A 22420-nucleotide genomic window follows, 5' to 3' on the forward strand; every position below is an offset into this window, starting at 1 on the left:
CGCTTGGGAGCATGACATTGACCAGAAACAGCCAGGGCTTCTCAGACACTAGCTCTCATGCTTTCTTCACTTACTTAAAACCAATCAGTGATGTTCTTACTACTAGATAGATTAACTCACTGAGAGCTTTCCACTAGAAAGATCCTAACAGAGCATCACTTCCATCCAGAAGGGCTGATTGAGCCATCAGTAGAGCCCGGGGTCTTTACAACCCAATAATGTCCTGTGACACTTAAGACAAGTTGTGAGCATGGGCCATGCTGTCACTTTGCATTTCAATGACAGAACTGCCTGCTTCCTCATAAGTGTTTTAACAAGTAGAAAAGAAGGACTTAATAGCCAATTGAAAAGCAGGATTGTTTTGTAACTAAATATAGCAATGACTGGGAACACATATGAAATTATGTGGAATAGTAAGCATATCCACACCCTAGAAATAAGTCCAATAGATGTTCCCTCCAAAAACTGAAGAATATGTATTCATATATGTGTAATATATACATATATATAAATGCTTTATATATATATATTCACATATATAATAATATTATATATTATATTATATAAATATTATATATTTATATTTATATAAATATTATATATTTATATTTATATAAATATATTTATATATTTATATATATTTATATTTATATTTATATAAATATATTTATATAAATATTTATATAAATATTATATATTTATATATTAAATTATATATATATATATTGTATTATATTATATTATATTATAATAATATATTATATATTTATATATATTTATATATTATATTTATATATATATTTATATAAATATTTATATAAATATTATATATTTATATATATATTATATATTATATATAATATTATATATTATATTATATAAATATAATAATATATTTATATATATTCACATATATAATATATAATATATGTATATATGTGAATATATATTACTGACTTTTGAGTACACATTAAGTATTCCAACAGATTTTTATATTATCCACCCAGGACACAGTCTGATTTTCCAAGTTATTATTTAATCATTGTTACCCTATAAATAATTTAAAAATTAACTTGAAAAAATGCACTTTAAAGGCAAACACAAAATTTAAAATGAAAAGTTATCGTAGAAAACTGACTAGAACCAATACTGTTTTCTGGAAATTGTTCTTATGACACAGGCATACTTTTTCATATTAATATTTGCTCTTCTGAAGGCATAAAGTTGCAACTAGAAATTTTAATATTTGCCACAAATTTCAGTCAACTTGATAGGATCATTTTTGAATCAAGCTTGCACTTTATTATGTATAGGCTCTAGTTGTTCTATATATTGAACGTATTCTATTGACAACTTGGGAAAGAGAAAATGTTATGGTCCAGGATCACCCATTTAAAAACAGTTGGACGATCCTAGGTAACTGTAGGTATGGATTTTCCCCAAGTCCTTCGCATGTAGCCAGTCCTTTGGATATGGGCAAAATTGTTTGAAAATTTATCTGTGTCTTCACAGTTTCCTGTTTCTTCAACTTTACGGCATCATCAGGAATTATCCTCTCACCAAATTATCCAGAGGAGTATGGTAACAACATGAACTGCGTCTGGTTGATCATCTCTGAGCCTGGCAGCAGAATTCACCTCATCTTTAATGACTTCGATGTGGAGCCTCAGTTTGACTTCCTTGCAGTCAAAGATGACGGGATTTCGGATATAACCGTGCTGGGCACTTTCTCTGGCAACGAGGTGCCCTCCCAGCTGGCCAGCAGTGGGCACGTCGTTCGCCTAGAGTTCCAGTCGGATCACTCTACCACCGGCAGAGGCTTCAACATCACCTACACCAGTAAGTGCGCCCGCACCTGCCCCATGTCCACTTCTCCCCTGGTTCTCACGTGTGTGAAGCCCAATGTCAAGGCTGATACTCCAGGGGTTTCATAATTACAGTTTGTAAAATTATATAGCATTATCCTGAGAACCTAGAAAATACCTCACTCCGTCTAGGTTAGTGTCCTGCTCACCCCTATAGTGAGGACTGGATCACAGGTCTTCTCTCTCTCTGGTTTTCCATCCATCCATCCATCCATCCACCCATGTGTCCTCCATGCAACAAAATAGAATAGTAAAAAGGACTGAGGCGTTTGGGGTCAGGAGCCATGGATTAGAACACCTGCACTTGGATATACTTAGTTAATTTGGATAAGATGGCTAACTTTTCTTTGCCTCAGATTTCTCATTTGCATTAGAGATTATATTTAAGAACATCTGCTTAAATTGCATTGTTGCGGGAATAAAGTAAGATAATAATGTTAAATAGGAGTTATAAGTTATAATTTACTGACTGCCTACTTCTCTTAGGTGCTGTGCTTATGATTTGACAGGAATTATTTCATTTAACATTGCTGGCACTCTGGAATAGAAGCTTCAGATTCCTCATTCTGTAAATAAAGATAACTAGGCTCAGATCACGAGAGTAATCTGCCCAGGGACAGGTAGTAAACACAAGACCCAGGATGCTAATCTAGATATGTCAGAACCGAAAACCTTTTTTATCACCTACGTATCTCATCTCTGCTTTTCTTAGTGAAAAAGTGCTTTCAAACTGTGAAATGCTGTGTAGATGATAGTGATATCTCTCTACACATCTCTTTCTCTCTCTCTAGTCATCAGTATTCTGTTTATTGAATATGTTTATTTATCTATGAAGATATAACTGAAATTTGGGAAAATAAATTGCTTTATAAGTGGTTTTGTTTTCTTCTGTTTTAATACTCATAATTAACATTGAAGTATTTTTTATTCTAGTCTTTTTTCTTTTTCTTTTCAGCATTTGGTCAAAACGAGTGCCACGATCCAGGCATTCCCATAAATGGACGGCGTTTTGGTGACAGGTTCCTGCTTGGGAGTTCGGTCTCTTTCCACTGTGATGATGGCTTTGTCAAAACCCAGGGGTCGGAGTCCATCACCTGCATCCTGCAGGATGGGAATGTAGTCTGGAGCTCCACCGTCCCCCGCTGTGAAGGTGCGGGTCCTCTATTGTTTGCCAGTTATTTTCCTTTGAAATGGTACATCTAATTTAAAAAACAGACAAGCAGACAAACAATCAACAGTATTGGTTTCCTAGGGCTGCCGTACCAAGTACCACAAACTGGTGGCTTTAACAACAGAAATTTATTCTATCCCAGCTCTAGAGGCCGGAAGTCCAAGATCGAGGTGTCGGAAGGACTGGTTCCTTCTGAGGCTGTAAGGGAGAGCTGTGTTCCAGACCCCTCTCCCAGCTTCTGGTGGGTTTGCTGGCAGTCTTCAGAGTTTCTTGGCTTATAGAATCATCATCCCCGTTTTCTTCACGTGAGAATGTGTCTGTGTCCAAATTTCCCCTCTTTCTAAGGACACCAGTCATATTGGACTAGAGCCCAGTCTAATGATCTCATCTTAACTAATTATGTCTGCAGTACCCTTATTTCCAAATAAGGTCACATTCTGAGGTGCTGGGATTAGGAATCCAGAATGTCGTGGGGGAGTGCGTAGTTCAACCTATAACAACAATGTAGCTTTTAGTTAACTATTTTGTTGCCCTTAGTGTAGCTGACATAAATACTGCCTAACTAATTTTCTTCTTGACATTTCCACTCTGGTTATGTATGTAAGAAAACCAAAAGGGAAAAAATTAAGGATATTACCTTTGATGTTTACTCAGGTAAAAAAAAAAATTTACTTAGAATGTAAACTCATACTCTCCCTATCAGAATGGTCCAAGTGTAATGAGCTAAGAAAGGCCTTTTTAAAAAGTATCTCTAGTAAGTGCCGAAGAAATACAGATACTTTTTAAAAAGTAGACATTTTTTAGAGCAGTTTTAGGTTTACAACAAAATTGAGTGGAAGATACAGAGATTTCCCACACACCCCCGCCCCCCATATATGCACAGCTGCCCCCATTATCAAACATCCCACGCCAGATTGTACGCCTGTTACAACCGATAGACATATGGTGACACGTCACCATTACCCTGAGTCCGCAGTTTCCATTAGGGCTCCCTCTTGGGATTGGCCGTTCTTTGGGCTTGGGCAAATGTACATGACATGTATCCACCATTACAGTGTCACACTGGGTGTTTTCACGGCCCTAAAATCCCCTGTGCTCCACCTATTCATCCCTCCCTCCTCCTTCCCTGCTTGCTAACCCACACGGGCAGTGGGGCTCTGCCTCACCTCCTTGTTCTGCCCTCAGCTCTACCTCCAAAGTTATTCCTCATTAGTTCAAGGATCAGCATTATTTTAAATCATCATTGGCTGATGCTGCTAAATTTACAGAACGATGTTTCTCATTTCCACAGTTTCATAAATTGTTAAAAATGATTTGCTGGACTGTGGGCACCACCCGGGAGTGGAACCTTGCTAAATTGAAGGGCAAGAGCACAGCAGTAGGACTTTCCTTTTTTAATTTATTTTGATCACATTCTAAATGTATGCTTCTGTATATTTTACATTTTATCAATGTTAATAAATGGCTAGGTTATTATCCTTTATAAATAAGTAAACAATACAATCAGGGTTCTCAGATAAATGGTACTGATAACAGGGCAGGAATAAATATGTTTGCAGATACTGCTTCAGCCAAGCGTTTCGCTTCTGACTTTGAAGCGTGAATAATTTTACAAGAAAGAAGCTCAAAACAAGCAATACTGTCTAGTCTCTGTTCTGTCTGCCACGGTTTTCGCTGCCACTGGTGTGCTTACCTGCAGTGGGCTGTGTGCAGATAGGTGTAAGCTGCAGGGCAGGTAGGTTTCTCCGTGCAGTTGGGGAAAGAAAGGGCACCGGGAGGTGGCAGGTGAGGGTTCCCATAGAGTCAGACAAAAGGAGAAAGTACCACATTAAATGGGAGCAGGCAGTTCTCTCACTGTTTGGAAGAGACCTTCAGATGAATTTCAAGGCAAACCACAGCTATGGGTTGTTAACAGCAAAACAAACCCTTAGCACAAGGACTGGTTAATGGTGAATTAGATTGTTGAAGTTTACTTGTACTTAGAAAATCAATTACTAAGGGAAAGATTTTTCTCTCTTTATTTGTTCTACATTTAACCTGCCTCTATGCTTCAGCATAGATCAGTGTCATTAAAAAACACAAGTTATCTTGAGGGAAAAATTACTGTACAAGAACACATCTCTATGGCAACAAATTTTAAAGTTCAAAGAAAATTGGTGATTTCCTAGCAAAATATAAATTACCCAAAGTGATGCAATAAAAAGTACAAAATGTGAATAAACAAAGTACCATAAAAAGAAATTAGAAAGAAGATTAAAGACTGAAAAAGACACAGGCACCAGAGGCATGCACAAGGAAGTTGTCTTTCAAGTTCAGAGAATTTTAGCATTGGGAACATGGTCCCAGATAATGGAAAAGAGGCACTAACTCCTATATCACATTTTATAAAGCCAGTTTCAGTGTGATATACCCAAGCCAGATAATTGCATTAAAAATAAAGCTATAGACAAAATGTATATTCAAGAAGGACTTATTTTAGGGCTTCCCTGGTGGCTCAGTGGTTAAGAATCCGCCTGCCAATGCAGGGGACACGGGTTCGAGCCCTGGTCCGGGAAGATCCCACATGCCGTGGAGCAGCTGGGCCTGTGAGCCATGGCTGCTGAGCCTGCGCGTCCGGAGCCTGTGCTCCGCAACGGGAGAGGCCACAGCAGTGAGAGGCCCTCATACTGCCAAAAAAAAAAAATTCAATTGCAAAGATTTTATCATTTTAACAACATTTCAAAATATCACTTCAAACGTATGTGTGACATTCTAAATATGTAGTCATGTTCTTTTCATAAATTTTTTACTTTTCTTTTTTCGTTTCTTTTTTTCTATTACAAATGAAGCTACTATAATTATTTCTATAGATTCCTCTGTGTCAGTTTTTTTCTAACATCAAAATTTGTGTAAAATTTTATAAATTTTTCCAGCATTTTAATGCATATTGCTATTTTTTCCATAAAAGGATATTTTTCCAAAAATATTTTTTTAACTAGGAACATTTTCATGTTTTATTTGATATCTGTAGATTCACAAAAGTGATTACAAAGATGGCAAAGAACTTTGAGAAAAAAATAAATAAAATCTGAAAAATGTATGTGGCTAGGCAGAAACATGTTAAATATGTTATTATTTTAAATTTTCTGTACATTTTACAGAAATGCGTACTCACTTTTACTGAGCGCCAGGCACATACTTTCCTCAAACTCCCTTTTGTCTATATAATTATGGATGACTGTTACCCAACACTTCAAAAGGATTGATGCACACTCGTTCACGTTTATCGAATTTTATTTATTTATTTTTTTGTTTTCTAACAATCACCAGCAATTTAGTAAGATGTATGTGGCAAATTATTTTAATAAAATGAACACAGCCCAAAGTGAATAAACACGTACACATATTTTAAAACATACCCACAATCACACACCACAGAGTAGTTTAATTTTAGATGTGAGGTAATTTTAAGTTTGTGTATCAATAGACGTTTGTTGACATCTGAATACATGTAAAATGTGGGTATCAGTGGAATTCGCACCTCGTGACTTCGTTGTGATGGTTGAACGTGATAATTCCTGGAAGTCGTCTGGCAGACACCACTCACTTAGACTGTGCCATTATTACCATTATTAGATGGGAGGAACTTTGCTGCAGGTTGATGATAAATGCCCAGGTGTGGAATATATGTGCTCTGCTTTCAATATTGTTAATTTACTTGGGAATAACTTTTGCTTGAACACTAGAAACCATTAAGTCCATGAACACAGAAGCGAATTCCTGAAGTAACTGAGGTGCTGCCATGGTCCATATATATAATTTGACCTGTTTATACCCTGCATCATCTTTCAGCCCCTTGTGGTGGACATCTGACAGCTTCAAGTGGAGTCATTTTGCCCCCGGGATGGCCAGGGTATTACAAAGATTCCTTAAATTGTGAATGGATAATTGAAGCAAAACCAGGACACTCTATCAAAATAACTTTTGATAGGTAAGAAAAAACTTTGTTTTCCTTAATTTGGACCTGATGACCCATGCATGCCCAATGTTTTTATTTAAATGGATCTTAAATCTTAGAAAGATGACAGTTTTTCATTGGTTCCCCCAAAGGAGTTCACTTAAAAGGAAATAGGCGCTTGCTTGATGAATTCTGTTCTTCTGGAATTTTATCTTCTAAGCCCATGGCTACAGCCCCTCTGCAGACATGGTTGAGGGCATGGTGGCCCAGACAAGCATTCCCAGAACTCACAGTCGCCGGCCCTTGAGTCCACCTCTGGATTTTGGACCTGAGGCTAGAATAAATTCTGCTTGGTGTTTGATTGCAAATAGAGCCTTTTGATCCCTTACGTATTTCTAGAAAGCACAGGAAAAGAGTTCTCCCACTCTGGGGATGGCTCTGGGGACTGAAGGGCGGTTTGGGGTTGCAGAGCTGGCAACAGCCTGTGTGCAGCAGATTCATTACCTGTTAATTAGCTACGAGTGGTTCCGTCACTGCAGTGGTATTTGGCTTAGCTGTTTGATAATGTATTTGATAATCTAAGAAAAAAGAAGCATGCTATTTGAATTCTCCATGATCAAATATTGTCCAGATTGTCTCAACAATCAGTTTGAAGATTAAGAACCAAAAATACTTTGGAAGGGACCCACATGCTTTAAACTCCAAGGAAGCATCTTTGTTTAGTGTTTCAAGGTTAATTAATATCTGAGCAAATTGGGCTTTCTCTAACAATGACCTTCTTAACTAGACTGAGTTTGGGGTTCTAGTATTCAGAATACTATAATGTCTCAAGATAGATGTACATTATTATATTATTTTTTAACTAATTTTCTAATTCTCAATGACAACATCCATACAGGAAAGGTTTTTAGCAGGAATTATGTTATCACTTAGTGATTATTTGTATTTGAAGTTATTATTGATATTATTATATCTGATAGGATAATTATAACTCCAGTAGGATAATCTCTCAGAAGAAAAGAAAAAATTGCTTTATGTGTTCATTATATTGGAGAATGGATTCTTGCATATAATCTTAGTCACTGGGAAAAAAAACCTTTATAAATATTAAGTAAATTGTTTGGTTTCTTATTAATTTTTACACTTTCTAGTATTGAGAGGGAAAAAAGAAGAAACACATCCTGATTTCCAGCAGCACAACAAACTTAAATCATTTAGTAAAAATAGTGATTTTACATTCTGGTTTGGCAGAAGTTATTAGCATTCCATTTTCAGTTGCCTGAACAAAAATACTCAATTTTTCTCAATCTTGTCTTTTCGATACTATTGAACTGCGGTATTTGCTAAATTCCATTTGTAAGTACCAACATTTCTGATATTTTCAGACACTAGTGATTATTACCCTGGACATAGTACACCACCCTTCAATAGTGTATTGGTTTATACCTTGAGCTGTGAGCTGACATCCTAATAAAGGATGTGTTTGCACAAACAAATTTTAAATTCCATACTGATGTTATTGTTACACATTGTGTGCTAGGTTGCCAAATGATGAAAAGCATTTATATTTTTCTTTCTGAGGTTACCCTGGAAATCGTCCAGCTCTTGAGGCATGCCCTCTGTCAGTCCTGGCTGTCTCTAAAGATGAAAGATGTGAAAACTTCAGTGCAGATACTTCAAATGAGATTTATTCCATGCTTATCTAGACTTCTTGAATGTGCACTGAGATAACTGTGAAGTCATAGCATCTTTAGAGAACATTTTTAATAGTAAAAGACAAAGCTGCCCTATCCCACCCCAAATGTCCAGCCTGTGGCTGTATTCTGACCTAGCCACACGCTACACCAGTTGTTTGAATTCCCCTTTACGGAAGATAGAGGGTCAGGGACCATTCTAAGTTAGTTGCAAGAATATATCATTGTTGTGCATTTGCACTAAGAGGAGTATGTGATTTAATGATAAACAGGGCAGGGCCCTTTGATTTCAGCATCTTTTTTCATTGCTCTGTGCCGGGAATCTCAGACAGCCACTCTGTTCCTTCCTCTTCCTCCCCATCAGCAGCATATGTTGCAGACCCTGGAGACCCACAGCACAGGCTACCCTGGAATTCTCTGTCTGAGAGTCACTGATGGATCAGAGGCTCCAGTCAGTTGAGCTGCTGCCTGAGAGCCATGCCAGACACTTGGAAACTGCTTTAGCTCTTTGAGGACGAGATGGGCCTATTTACAAAGTTATCTCAGTGCCTGGAATGGTACCTCCATTTCATCAAAGAGCACCCAAGTAGCTGCAACTGTATATAAATATAATATCAGACCAGATGATCTGGAAGCATAAGTCCTTCTTGGAAGAAAAGTTAAGCACTTTTTGGAAGCTGTTCTAACCTTTTCAGATCATTGAAGTAGTATTTGGTTTCTGAAGCAGTAATGTGCCCGTGCTCTCCCACTGTCACACAAGTTAATGGAGCTTGAAAAGGCACAGAATTTTTTGTTTCAGGAAAGGTATTTAAAGTATTGTCATGTATTTTGATTTACCCTTTTCCTTTAGGAGATCATGTCACTTCAATATGCTCATTTTAAGAAATCCATAATCATGTTACACTTGGGATCATGAAAAACAGTTTGAAAATGTGCCATGATTGACTTACACTAACTGGCGCTTCTCTATCTACTGGCTCACAGTATTTTTATTTTAGAGCTGAGTCACTACCCCCGTTTCTGTCTGTGATGCTACTGGATGGAGTATTGAGTCAGAGGGAGGGATGTGGGGGTGAGTCTTCCCCCCAGAAATAAGTACTGTCCTCAAATACTACACGTGCTCAAGTCTTCAAAACATATGTACGTGTCTCTGTATCTATTTTATGTCCCTTGCTGTACTTGGGTTTTTAGTAAGTGAATGATATTACAGGATGTCTGTACGTTAATGCAGCTCTGCATCTCTCTTCTGACTGGATACGCTTGCCCACAGATTCCAGACAGAAGTTAATTATGACACCCTGGAGGTCAGAGACGGGCCAGCCAGCTCGTCCCCGCTGATCGGGGAGTACCACGGCACACAGGCGCCTCAGTTCCTCATCAGCACAGGGAACTTCATGTACCTCCTCTTCACCACAGACAATAGCCGGTCCAGCGTGGGCTTCCTCATCCGCTACGAGAGTAAGTGGTCCTCCCTCCCCAGGGCTGTGCCCGATTGTCGGGTTGAGTTCCACACACGTGGTCTCATTGTGTCACGTAGCAGGAGATGTGCTGGGAATGCATTTCTAATGCTAGTCAATGTAAAAAACAGCAGTTCTTCCCGCCTCTGTGCACACTGCACTGTGCCATCGTCAAGACTTTCTCTTATTAAGGACAGAGAGCCTTGGGGATTTCTACTTTACGACTCAAAAAGAAGACATATTCGTTTATTATAAAGTAAAATAATAAACTAATTAAAACAGTGAAACGTGTTCATTTACTGCACGATGTAATAATAAATTTCTACTATTAGAAAATATACCTGTTGGCCAAAAGAGCTACAGGGCATGTCACTAAAATTATATCTCCTGAGCAATATATTTTGTTAGAAAAATGGTTAGGGCAGTTGTGGTACTTATTTGTGAGTATACATGTGCCTGTTTCAGTCAGCAGAGAGACTGTAACTAAGAGAGAAGGAATTAAAACTCGTTTGAACTTTTACTAAATGACAAATACCTGTTGTTATTATTAACAACTGTTAAAAATGTTGAAGAACAATTATTAGACATATTTAAACACAATTGCTAAAATATCATAATGCAGTGTATTTTGCAAAGCAATCCCAATTCCTTCCCATTTTTGTTTCCATCTGTCCAAATTTGGCTCTTAGCTTTAGCTTCTGAAATTAGGAGATCGAGAGATTATATCATTTGATAGTAATATTTATGCAGGGGTGCTTCTGGAATGGAGTAGAGTGCAGTTCAGCCTGGGAATGCATTTCTAATGCTAGTCAATTTAAAAAACAGTAATTCTTCCGTTCACTGAAAATTCTTCGCTTCCAGAGTGGAATGAAAGAAGATGCATCAGAGTAGCTCAATATGGAATCTGAAGGAATAAATCCTTTATTTTTTTAGGATTTTTAAGGTTGTTCTTTTTCAGAATCTTTCCTAAAATAAACTAAACAAAGTTTTAATGTTGTTGTAAAAATACATATAATCTTATAAATGCATGAATGGGGCCATATCTAACATGCTGAATTTTTCATCTTTTTTTCTTTTTCTTTCCTTCCTTTCCCCACATTGCCCGCTGCTACTCATGTTAATCTTACCCAAACCCTATCCAACAACTAAAATTAATAACCTGTTGTGTATATTTCTCTTTTTTACATGCTTATCTATATAATTATATGCAAACATATATATGCAAATACACATATAAGGTTATGTGTACTTTTTGATTAAAAATGGAATTGTATTAGACTTGTATTCTGATAACGAGAAAATTGATTATTAATGATTTAAAGATTAATTTCAGATTTAATTCAAAGTTATTATGCTTTGTATATATACATAATTTATTTCAAAGTTACATATTTTTAAACTTGTACATTTTAAGAAGCAGAAACTTCTGTATTTCATTCCTTTCTTAACATTCCTTTAAGTTATCACTTCTCTTTGGAGTGAAGATGTGTACACATTACAGTCATCTGAATTTGTACAACTCCTCAGCATTGATCTGCTAAGATGTATTCTCTCCACCCCATCCTGCACATTTTTCTTAAAGCTACATACAATAGGTTGGCCTTTGGATATAGAGTTGGGTGAAACTTAAGAGAATAGATAGTTTTAGGTGCTAACAAACACTAGAACAGAGTATTCTATGTTCTCTCTCTCTTATTTGCATACCACAGATTATTTTGCCTATTTCTAGTCCCTTTTGAAGAAACAAGTTCTAAAGCCCATATGTAGGTAGTAGAAACTAATGTCATTTGCTTCTCTGCCTCATTTATATAAGTGGGTTGTTCTTATTCATGATTTCTGGAAAATCAGGGAAAGTCAGTCACAAGTTCCTATTTAGATTGTCACCATTATATAATATAATATAATATAATATAATATAAATTTATTGAGTAGATAATTCTAACAATAATCATTATAAACTGAAAAGACTGACTGCATTATGTTTCAGGGTTCTTTTTATTTATCCTATATTTGAAAATGGACATGAGTCTGAGTAAGACATGGTATAACCCAGTGATCCTCAGAGGACAGTGCTTTTTGCCATTTTCCCTTCTTTTCATCAGTAAAAGGAGGCAAAAACAAACCCCCAGCTGGTGTGTTTGGAGGATAACTGTGCGAGTGTCTTAAATGTCTGATCCCTTGGAGCCTGGAATTCTTCTCCCTCCTTCTTTCCTGGAAAAGCTGGGGCTGGCTCTGTAGTTCTGGATGAGGGCAGAGGACAAGATGGGCAAGGTTCCTACAGCATCAGACTGTCCACAGCTCTGCCTTAGAGGGGACCTTGTTCTGGACATTCATCCGCTCTCATTTGTGGACACCCGGTGACCCTTCCAGAAGACCCAGGCCCCAGACATTCCTGATGCAGTCTGTGGGTGAGAGCATTGACAGGATATTGGGGAACAATCACCAGGAAGGAAGTCACACTGAAGCTTGACTTGTTATCGCCTCAATTTACTTATCTCTGGTGAAGAATTCGAGGAGAAACGGGAAGTGAGCAGAAGCCAGTGCGATGCAGGACCTGGCACTTTAATGGGAAGCAGAGCCAGGAAAGGCCTGGCCTTCAGCGCAGTGGCTGTCGGGGCTGTTGCCACAGGCACCTGCGGCCTTTGCAGCTGACCAGGGCCCAGGCTGCCAGCCCGGCGTCCTAGGGCGTGCCTGCCGCTACTGGGGCAGACACTTTACGGGAGCCCCGTGCCCAACTCACACCCACGTCCTGGGTACGAAGCCTGCCGAAGGAGCAGTTTTTCTCAAACACTGCTGTGCGCTAGTCTTCACCTGGGGGTCCTAGTGAAATGGAGATTCCTAAGCTCGAATTCCAGATATTAAAGTTGAGCACGTCAGAATTCTGGACCTTTGAGTGAGTCCTCAAGGTGATCCTGAGGGCGGTGGCGTGTAGGTGGCAGTGGGTGTCTGAGGCAGCCCAGGCAGGCCATGGCATGTGCTGCCTGCCGCACGGGCTCCAGGTGGAGGGGACCTGCAGGTAGGTGCAGAGGGACAACAGAGGTAATGGAAGAGTAAAGGACCAGGAGAGAAGCACAGAGAGAGACAGAGAGAGAGAGAGAGGAGAAAAACATGGGATTGACATACCTTACCAACCCCTTTGTCATTTTGACCATTTCTAGTACCCTTTGAGGAAATGTGTTCAGAATCCAATATACAGACACTAGAAAAATAATTACACCTGCTCATCTGACACATTTTTAAAGAGTGGGTTGCCCATGACCTAAGAATGGTTTACATCAAATTTTTATGCCATTTAAAAATCATAAAATAGCCCATCTCCCTTTTGTCTTTCATCAAGAATGGCTGACACTGTAAACCTTTCTTGCTTTAAAAAAATGTTAGTGACCCCACCTCATGCCCAGATGGGCACATGGCAATCTACTCTACAGACAGAGAGCCTTGCAGGGGTGACCACACTCCACTCAAGTTTTGCTTATTTTTGTAGTGGTTCCATAAAATAATGTGAGCCGCTGTAAACGACATTCATTTCAGCTCTTTCTGAACTGTAGGGCAGAAGGGTTGAGCCAGTTTTTCAAGGTTTATTCCTAAAAGCATACCCAGGGTTGTAGTTCTACTCTTGTACTAAGTTTTAGGAATCGTTGCTCTCGTAAATATAATGTCCATTTACAGTCTGTGCTTTCATTACTTTATTCCTTATAAGGAATGTGGCACAGTTTATTCATATAATAGTAATTGCATTATCTCCCAGAATAATCATTTGTTCTGTTTGTTTGTAGAGACAGCTTTGAACCACACTTTAAAATCATCATAATTGTATAGGGAATTGAAAAATAAAATGCTAAAAAGTGAAAAATAAATGGATATCTTAAGTATATGGAGATTTTCCATTTAATTTTAGCACACTTCTTAGAAATGCTTTTTAATAATGTTTCTAGAAAGAAGCAAGATTTACTAAATGTAAATATATATATCCTACTATGCAATTCATATACTGTGCAATTTTTTAAAAAATTTGTGGTAAGCAGTGTGTATTTTGTGGTGTGTGTGTGGGTAGATTAGTTTTCTTTGATTAAGTGACCTTTCTTATAACCAGAAAGGGAGACTGGTTAAGATGTAATGGTAATAAATGCAATACAACTGCAAATTAGGTACAGCACACACACACACAGACACACACATGCACATACACACACAGGAGACAGAGGAAGAGAGAAAAACATTCAAGGACTTAGGTTTGAATTTCAGTCAATAATTAACTTGACAAATTTACTTAATTTCTTAGCCAGTTTCTTCATCTGTAAAGTAGGGAGTGTAACCACTATTTCAAAGCCTTCAGCAGGCTGTGAAAAGTGCCTGCACTAAAGCGTGGCAGGTAAAAGATACCCAGAGACCACGCGTTCTCTTCCTTGGACTCGGACTTTGAGGAAACAGAGAGCTGAGCGGCACTTTACCGACATCAAACGTGTAAATGTGATCTGACATGGACAGTTTCACAGCAGCCGTCTTCCTTCATTCAGCGAGCAGCAAATTTGTTCAGTCACTTATTTGACAAAAGCCAAATGAAAGGAAGTATATTTATATCATGTATGTCAAAAAATTCAGAGCTGCGGTAAGTTTCAAGAAAGAAACAGTTGGTACAGAGTGTAAATATATTCACAGCTCCAATAGGATCCACTGACCCAAATGTTCCACTCAGGAGTCATCCCCACGGGGACTTTCCTGTCTAATAAATGGGAGGGCCAAGGATCACAATATCTGCTCGTTTCCAAACTCAATATTTGCACCCATTATATTGTAAAAATAAATGAATGAATAAATAATGGCGTGTAGTTGGTATGAACAAGCGGTTATGACTTTAATGATTTTACTTATTTATTAGTTCAGTTTTACATGTAAAGAATTCTAAATTTAAATTTGTATGCTTTGGTTTCCTCTGATATGTTTCTCTATTTTCCCTACACATTTTGTATTTCCTTACAATTTATGAATTTCATTATGGACACTAATTAACACAGCATTCGCACATTGTCTAAAATAGTAATTTCTTTTATTGTTATTCACTGCAGTGCAGTGACTGTACCGTCTAGTGATCACAGGACGTCATTTGATGAAATGGAATAATTTAGTTGGCTGGTTTTTCAGGACCCTGGATACCAATTCATTTCTTTGTCAGAGATTCTTCTTTTTAGGAAATTCTGCTATTGATCTTGAGGCTACAAAACCAATCAGCCTGTTATTATGTACCTGCTGTGTTCAGGGCATTGCTGTGTACAAGCTCTGGGCATGTTGTGAAAACTCATAAACACTCCCTTAGAAGGGGAATGTGTGGTGTGTGTGTGTGTGTGTGTGTGTGTGCGTGTGCAAAGAGGGAGGAGCAGGGTAGGTGTTGGATCTTGGGGCAAACGATGGCCATGCTGCTTTTGGTATATCTGCAGCTCAGGAAGGGGTGTAAGGCATGCATGCATTTGTTGGCATACTTTGCAAGAAGTCAGGACAGTTATATCCTGTTGTTAAGGTAATAGGTGTGTGTTAGTTTTGCGATATTAGAATGACTAATTTTTAAGAAAAAATTCTTGGGAAAAATGATGCTATATTTTTTATTCACTTTGCCTCTTTCTCTTTTCATTGTTTTATTTATTTTTTCCTTTGGAAAACTTCACTATGATAGTCTTTTCTGCTGTCTGTTAACCTGTGAGGTGCAAAGTTTGCTCTTTCTGCCAATTCTGAAACCAGATGCAAGTTCTAGGAGTTCCCAAAATGACCCTCAGGTTTGATAATTCGACAGAAGGACTCAGTGAGCTCACTGAAAGCTGCTATACTCACAGTCACATTTGTCACTGGAAAGGATACAAATGAGAACCAGCTGAAGGAAGAGGCACAGAGGGGAGACCCTGAGATTGGTCCGAACTCAGAGCTTCCAGGCGTCTTGTCCTCGTTGAGTCATGGACAGTGTCACCTCCTCCCACCCATGACTTCTGACATATGCACAGCTTACTGCCAACCTGGGAAGCTCATCTGAGCCTCTGTGTCCAGAGATTTTATCGACATTTCATTACATAAGCGTCATGGATTGAATCATTGCCCCATATGGTTGAACTAAGTCTTTACCTGCCCCTGTCCCTGTTGGTTAGACTGAAACCATGTTGCCTCAAGGCACCCCACTTGAGCAACCTGCTGAATATAAACGATTAGGTGTGGTCCCAGGGGCCCACGGTGAATAACAGACACTCCCACCACTCAGCAAATCCCAAGAGTTTAAAGGTCACCTCCTAGGAGCTATACTAGTCTTGGAAATCACATTTCTTACTGAATATTTTTGAATGTGGCTCAGCCATCCTACTTGTGTTTCTGTCCTATTGGATCACATGTTGCTGCACTAAAGAAGAAATCACATCACTTCTTATTTAAGAAACTCACCCCTCCGCCTGCCGATGCAGGGGACACGGGTTCGTGCCCCGGTCTGGGAAGATCCCACATGCCGCGGAGCGGCTAGGCCTGTGAGCCATGGCCACTGAGCCTGCGCGGCCGGAGCCTGTGCTCCGCAACGGGAGGGGCCACAGCAGTGAGAGGCCCGCGTACCGCAAAAAAAAAAAAAAGAAACTCACCCCTTAGTTGTACTTCATGTATTTGACTTAATGAGGGAAGGTATATTCATAAGATACATCACTCAAACTTTGGTAAAACATATATAGTGATCAGAAATATTATCCCAAATATCATTTTAGGGGAGTAAACAGTCTGAATATTGGTAATACTTTAATATTTTTGCTTAATACTTCAAGTCATAATTTCAGTGTTTTGAATCTTACTGAGAGTTATGTATAGCAACAGCAAGTCTTTTTTTTAACGTTTGCATTCCTAAACATCACAATGATATTCTCTTCCCTTATTCCCATTTTTCCTCATCTTTTAAAATATATATTATTCTATAAATAAAGAGAAATGTTAGAGACAGAGAAAAGAAACTCTTGTAATGACATGATCATCATTACTTAACTTTATATAGCACTTTACTTTTTAACATCTTTTAGCAAAGGCTAATTGTAGCCATCTTGAAAGTGGCTGACTTAAGTACAAATCTAAAAGAAAAAAGAAATGTGGAAATGCAATTTTAGAAAATTAACTCCAGTGTAGTTTTAATTTGCATTATGTGTATGGGCTTGGGTGGATGTATGCAAATATATGAAAGCTGAAGTATGACTGCCAAAATCTATTTGGTATATCAAATATAAAAGGAAAGGGGAGGGGGAGGGGTGGAGATAGAAAACAGAAAAACTTCGACTTTATTTAGTACAGTTCATTGCTTTTCAAATGAAAAAAGGTAAAATTCAGGGAGGTCAGCAAATTATTCAAGATTGGCACTACTTAGCTATCATCTGTAGCTAAGTTTAATGATATACATCTTTCTACAAAAAAAACAGGGCCCAGTACTTGAAAATGTATTGGTTTTCACATGAATGGATTATCGATTCACTTGCATGATTTTCCAGGTCTGATGATGTCTGGGGATATTTTGTATGTATTATGGCCCAAATATATTTTTCTAAAACCCAGGAAGATCCGTGTCTGATGGTTTTTTCTGTGCATCCAGGTGTGACTCTGGAGTCGGACTCTTGCCTTGACCCGGGGATCCCTGTGAATGGGCATCGGCACGGCAGTCACTTTGGCATCCAGTCCACAGTGACCTTCAGCTGCAATCCAGGCTATACACTGAGTGACGACGAGCCCCTGGTCTGTGAGCGGAACCACCAGTGGAGCCATGCATTGCCCAGCTGTGACGGTAGGTGGAGCTCGGCACAGCAGCAAACCCGGAAGACGTGCATAGCGATTCTTTAAACAGTCTGGGTGGCATGTGTTTCGTGGGGTGGTAGGATATGACTGAAGTGGGCCTTCTATTTGAAAGCTTGTACACCTTAAAAATACGGCCATTTAGCATGTGAAGTTTACCTGGCAAATCTTCTCTATGAAGCAGAGCTTCTGTTTAGAAATGAAGAACATAAATTATGGGCTGGCCTTCAGTTTCATCCCCAGACACTCAAGCTTGTAGAGCTTAGTGATGCACACATCCTTACCCACGGTGTTTATTGAAGACTACGTGAGACAGCATCATGAGTATGCATGTTCCACCCTGTCAGACCTGATTTTCCTGTGAACCGGTCCAGGCATCAGACAACTTGCTCCAGCTCTGCACACCTGGACTGTGTTGCCACTGACTCTTCCCTAAGGCAGAGCTCTTCCCCAGGGCTGTGGGAAGTCTTTCCTCTGGAGATCCCCCCGAGTGGTTTTGTGTGTGTGTGTGTGTGTGTGTGTGTGTATGTGTGTGTGTGAGATACCACCCACTTCCCCTGTCTGCACAGATCTGCTTTTGGAAATCTCAAAATGAATAACATTCTTGTTGATTGTGTGTTACTGTATTATGCAGCTTTACACTATGCAGTTTATAGTTATAGCAAGATGGACGAATATGTTACTTGTGATCATTTGCGACAGTGTCAGGGATTTTGCCTTTGGCCATGAATATAACCACGTGGTTATATTCATGACCAAAGGCCATGAAGAATATACATATATAAATATATATAAAATATATCTGTTTTATATATATAATAGATATACATTCTTATATATATTTCCATATAAATATTATATATATTTCCATTTCCATTACTTTTTATAGACTTTAGGCATTTCCACTCAAAGATGATATATTGATATATTCATGAAAAACCTTGACTTCTTCAAAATGATTCACCAAAAATAACAGGGTTTAATGGGACAATTATGCTTGGCTACAGACCACTCAAGACCTTTGACCTTTGTCACCAGAGTATTAACCCAAACAATAACTGGTACTTTGGGAGAAAGACTGCAAAGTGCAGGTGGACAGCACACGGTGGTTGGAGGGTGTCTCAAGAAGAATGAAGAATCCACAAAACCAGGAGAGTGGAACACTGCCCTCTGGGCAGAAGCAGATGCAGGTTGAGCTCTCCATCTATGGGGCCAGCATATCAGAAGCCACAGAAGGAGATGCAACCTGACGTGAAGCATTAGCTATGTGAGGCAAGGGGTGAGCCCTGCTGGGGAGGGACCCCTAGGTGCATGTGCCTACTTTTACTTTCCTTAATAGGGATCTGAAAGAGTTCCAGTTTTGTGCAGAAGATAAGCTGAGACATTTTTCTTTTCCTGCCATAGGTTATAACTCTACTGTATCAACTCCAGTATTTGCCTGGGGAGAATGTTGTAAGAACCCAAATAATTGTCATATTATGTTGACACCACTTTTCTATTTACCAATCTCAAATGAGCTGTTAATATAGAAATATGTATTGTAGCAGGGCAGCCTGTAGAAATGTAGAGGATTGTCAAAAGGTATATTCCTTACTACTCAGCCATAAAAAAGAGTGCAATATTGCCATTTGCAGCAACATCGGTGGATCTAGAGACTGTCATACTAAGTGAAGTAAGTCAGGCAGAGAAAGAAAATATCATATCACTGATATGTGGAATCTTGAAAATTGATACAAATCAACTTTACAAAACAGAAACAGACTCACAGACATAGAAAACAAACTTATAGTTACCAAAGGGAAAAGGGGAAGGGCAAGGGATAAATTAGGAGTATGGGATTAACAGATACACACCACTATATATAAAATAGATAAAAAACAAGGGGAAGGATTTACTGTATAGCATAGAGAACTATATTCAATATCTTGCAATAAATCATAATGGAAAAAGAATCTGAAGCTATACACCTGAAACTAACACAGTATTGTAAATCAACTATAGTTAAATCAAAACATATTTTAAAAGGTATATTCCTAATTCCCCTTATATTCAATTCAATATTTCAATGAAAGAAAGTGGCAGAAATTGCCCAGGTGTACATAGGTGCATAACTACAACGTGGACCACAAGCACCTTGGCCCCACGTTTGCCATACATGAGGATGTATCAGAGCCAACTGCTTCCTTCAAAGCAGGTGAAAAGGGATGAAGACTTGCAGACAGTAGTTATGAGTAAATTATTCTAGGAAGATGTGTCTCCTTATTTGCATTCTTTTTTATATTAGACCTTAAATAAACTCTAAAATAATATATCACCTTAACAAATATATAGAGAACCATAATATAAATGAATCTACCTATAGAAAATATCATACTTAATAGTAAACTATTACAAAAAGTCCCACGAAATTCAAGAACAGAACAACTTTCTCAGTGTCAGAAATGTTATTTGACATTGCCCAGAAGATCTTAACTAAGACAGTAATTTAAGAAAATTATATGAATGATAAATGTTAGAAAGAGAATATAACCATTAGCAATAATAAGGGTTCAGTATGTGACTGCATTCAGGATAAACATAAATCAGTATATTTCCACAAAGAACATAACATATTAGAAGTATAATAAAATACATATATAGAAAATAAAACCCTAAAAACTGCCAGGAATATATCTAACAAGAAATATGAAGGCTTATATTTTTTAAAAATTAGAAAGTTACAATATAATACAAAAGAATAACCTAGAAATGTAAATACATATTATGTTTCTACATGGGAAGAATGAAATTTAAATGTACAGATTTTCTACAAATAGAGTTTAAAGTTCAATCAAATCTAATTAAAATTAATTTGGGTTTTTTGTAGAAATTTATAGACATTTAAAAATTAATCCAGAAGGGTAAAGGCTGCAAACAGCTAAGAAATGCATATTTTTAAGAAAGATAAGGAAGGGCTACACCACCTAGTATCAAAGAATACTGAAAATTAGTGATTGATTAAAACAATATGAAATCAGTGCAGAAATACAGAAACAGATTAATGATACAGCATAGGGATCCTAGTAACGTATCTGTGCCCATATAGGAACTTAATTTATGAAAATTATTCCAAATCAGCGAGAGGGGATGACATATTTAATAAATAATGTTGGTCAAATGGGATATCTGAGTGGGGTTTAAAATGTTAAAAAAGTAAATCAAAGTTACACATTAAAGATAGAAACAAAGATTCAAAACTTCAAATCATTATGTGACAATTAGTCAAATATTATTAAGACAACCTTTTATTGAATATTTATTTATTTACACAAATATAAGCTCAGTGAGTTTTCCCACAAGAAACACATCTGTATAAGATCAAGACCACACAGATCAGTAGATGAACGTGACCAGCACCCCAGGAGTCCCCTCCCAGTCACTGCCCTACAAAGGCTACTGCTCCCTTGATGCTCTAAAGATTCTATGTAAAGGAAATCATACAGGATGTGTACTTTGCTGTGTCCCGCTTCTTCCACTCAGTCATACACTTGTGACATCATCCAAGTCATGACATTTAGCTGCACTTCCTTCATTCTCGTCATCTATGTTTTATTGTATAAATATACCACCATGTTTTATTCCATGATACTCTGTATGAAATTTGAGTTATTTTGAGCACCCTTTCATGCTTTTTTGGCCAAGGGAATAGCCTCCTCCGCGAAACACTTGTTTTTTCCTCCTATTTATACTGGGTCACATACCTTTTTCTTATTGAATTGTAAGCATTGTTTGTATATTTGGAGACCACTCCTTTGTTGGATCGACGCATTGTGAATGTTTTCTCTCACTCTGTCTCTGTCTTCCTCCTCTTCTTGATCTCTGTTTTTAAATTTTTAAAATCTTTTTATTGGGGTGTAGTTGCTTTACAATGTTGTGTTAGTTTCTGCTGTACAGCAAAGTGAATCAGTTATATGTATACACGTATCCCCTCTTTTTTGGATTTCCTTCCCATTTAGGTCACCACAGAGCATTAAGTAGAGTTCCCTGTGCTATATATAGCAGGTTCTCATTAGTTATCTATTTTATACATATTACTGTATATATGTCAATCCCTATCTCCCAATTTATCCCACCTCCCCTTTCCCCCCTTGGTGTCCATACATTTGTTCTCTATGTCTGTCTCTATTTCTGCCTTGCAAACAGGTTCATCTGTACCGTTTTTCTAGATTACACATATATGCATTAATATACGATATTTGTTTTTCTCTCTCTGACTTACTTCCCTCTGTATGACAGTCTCTAAGTTATGACCCAGCAATCCCACTACTGGGCATATAACCTGAGAAAACCATAATTCAAAAAGACACATGCGCCTGAATGTTCATTGCAACACTATTTACAGTATAGCCAGGTTATGGAAGCAACCTAAATGTCCATTGACAGATGAATGGATAAAGAAGATATGGTACATATATACAATGGAATATTAGCCATAAAAAGGAATGAAATTGGGTCATTGGTAGAGACGT

The 22420-nt window shown here is 38.0% G+C and overlaps 1 protein-coding gene across 1 annotated transcript in view; it reads left to right on the forward strand.

Annotated features, from left to right (window-relative positions):
• CSMD1 (CUB and Sushi multiple domains 1) overlaps positions 1-22420 on the forward strand; it is a gene marked incomplete at its 3' end in the record, with an annotated part of 1748580 nt that overhangs the window by 1420455 nt on the left and 305705 nt on the right. The window contains exons 14-18 of the mRNA XM_082680517.1: positions 1513-1839; positions 2821-3015; positions 6868-7006; positions 9938-10125; positions 17716-17904. Coding sequence (XP_082536643.1) covers positions 1513-1839; positions 2821-3015; positions 6868-7006; positions 9938-10125; positions 17716-17904 — 1038 coding nt within the window. The remainder of the gene's footprint in view (positions 1-1512; positions 1840-2820; positions 3016-6867; positions 7007-9937; positions 10126-17715; positions 17905-22420) is intronic.

This window comes from Grampus griseus (assembly GCF_964374135.1).
Source record: "Grampus griseus genome assembly, chromosome: 21".
Classification (NCBI taxonomy): Eukaryota; Metazoa; Chordata; class Mammalia; order Artiodactyla; family Delphinidae; genus Grampus; species Grampus griseus.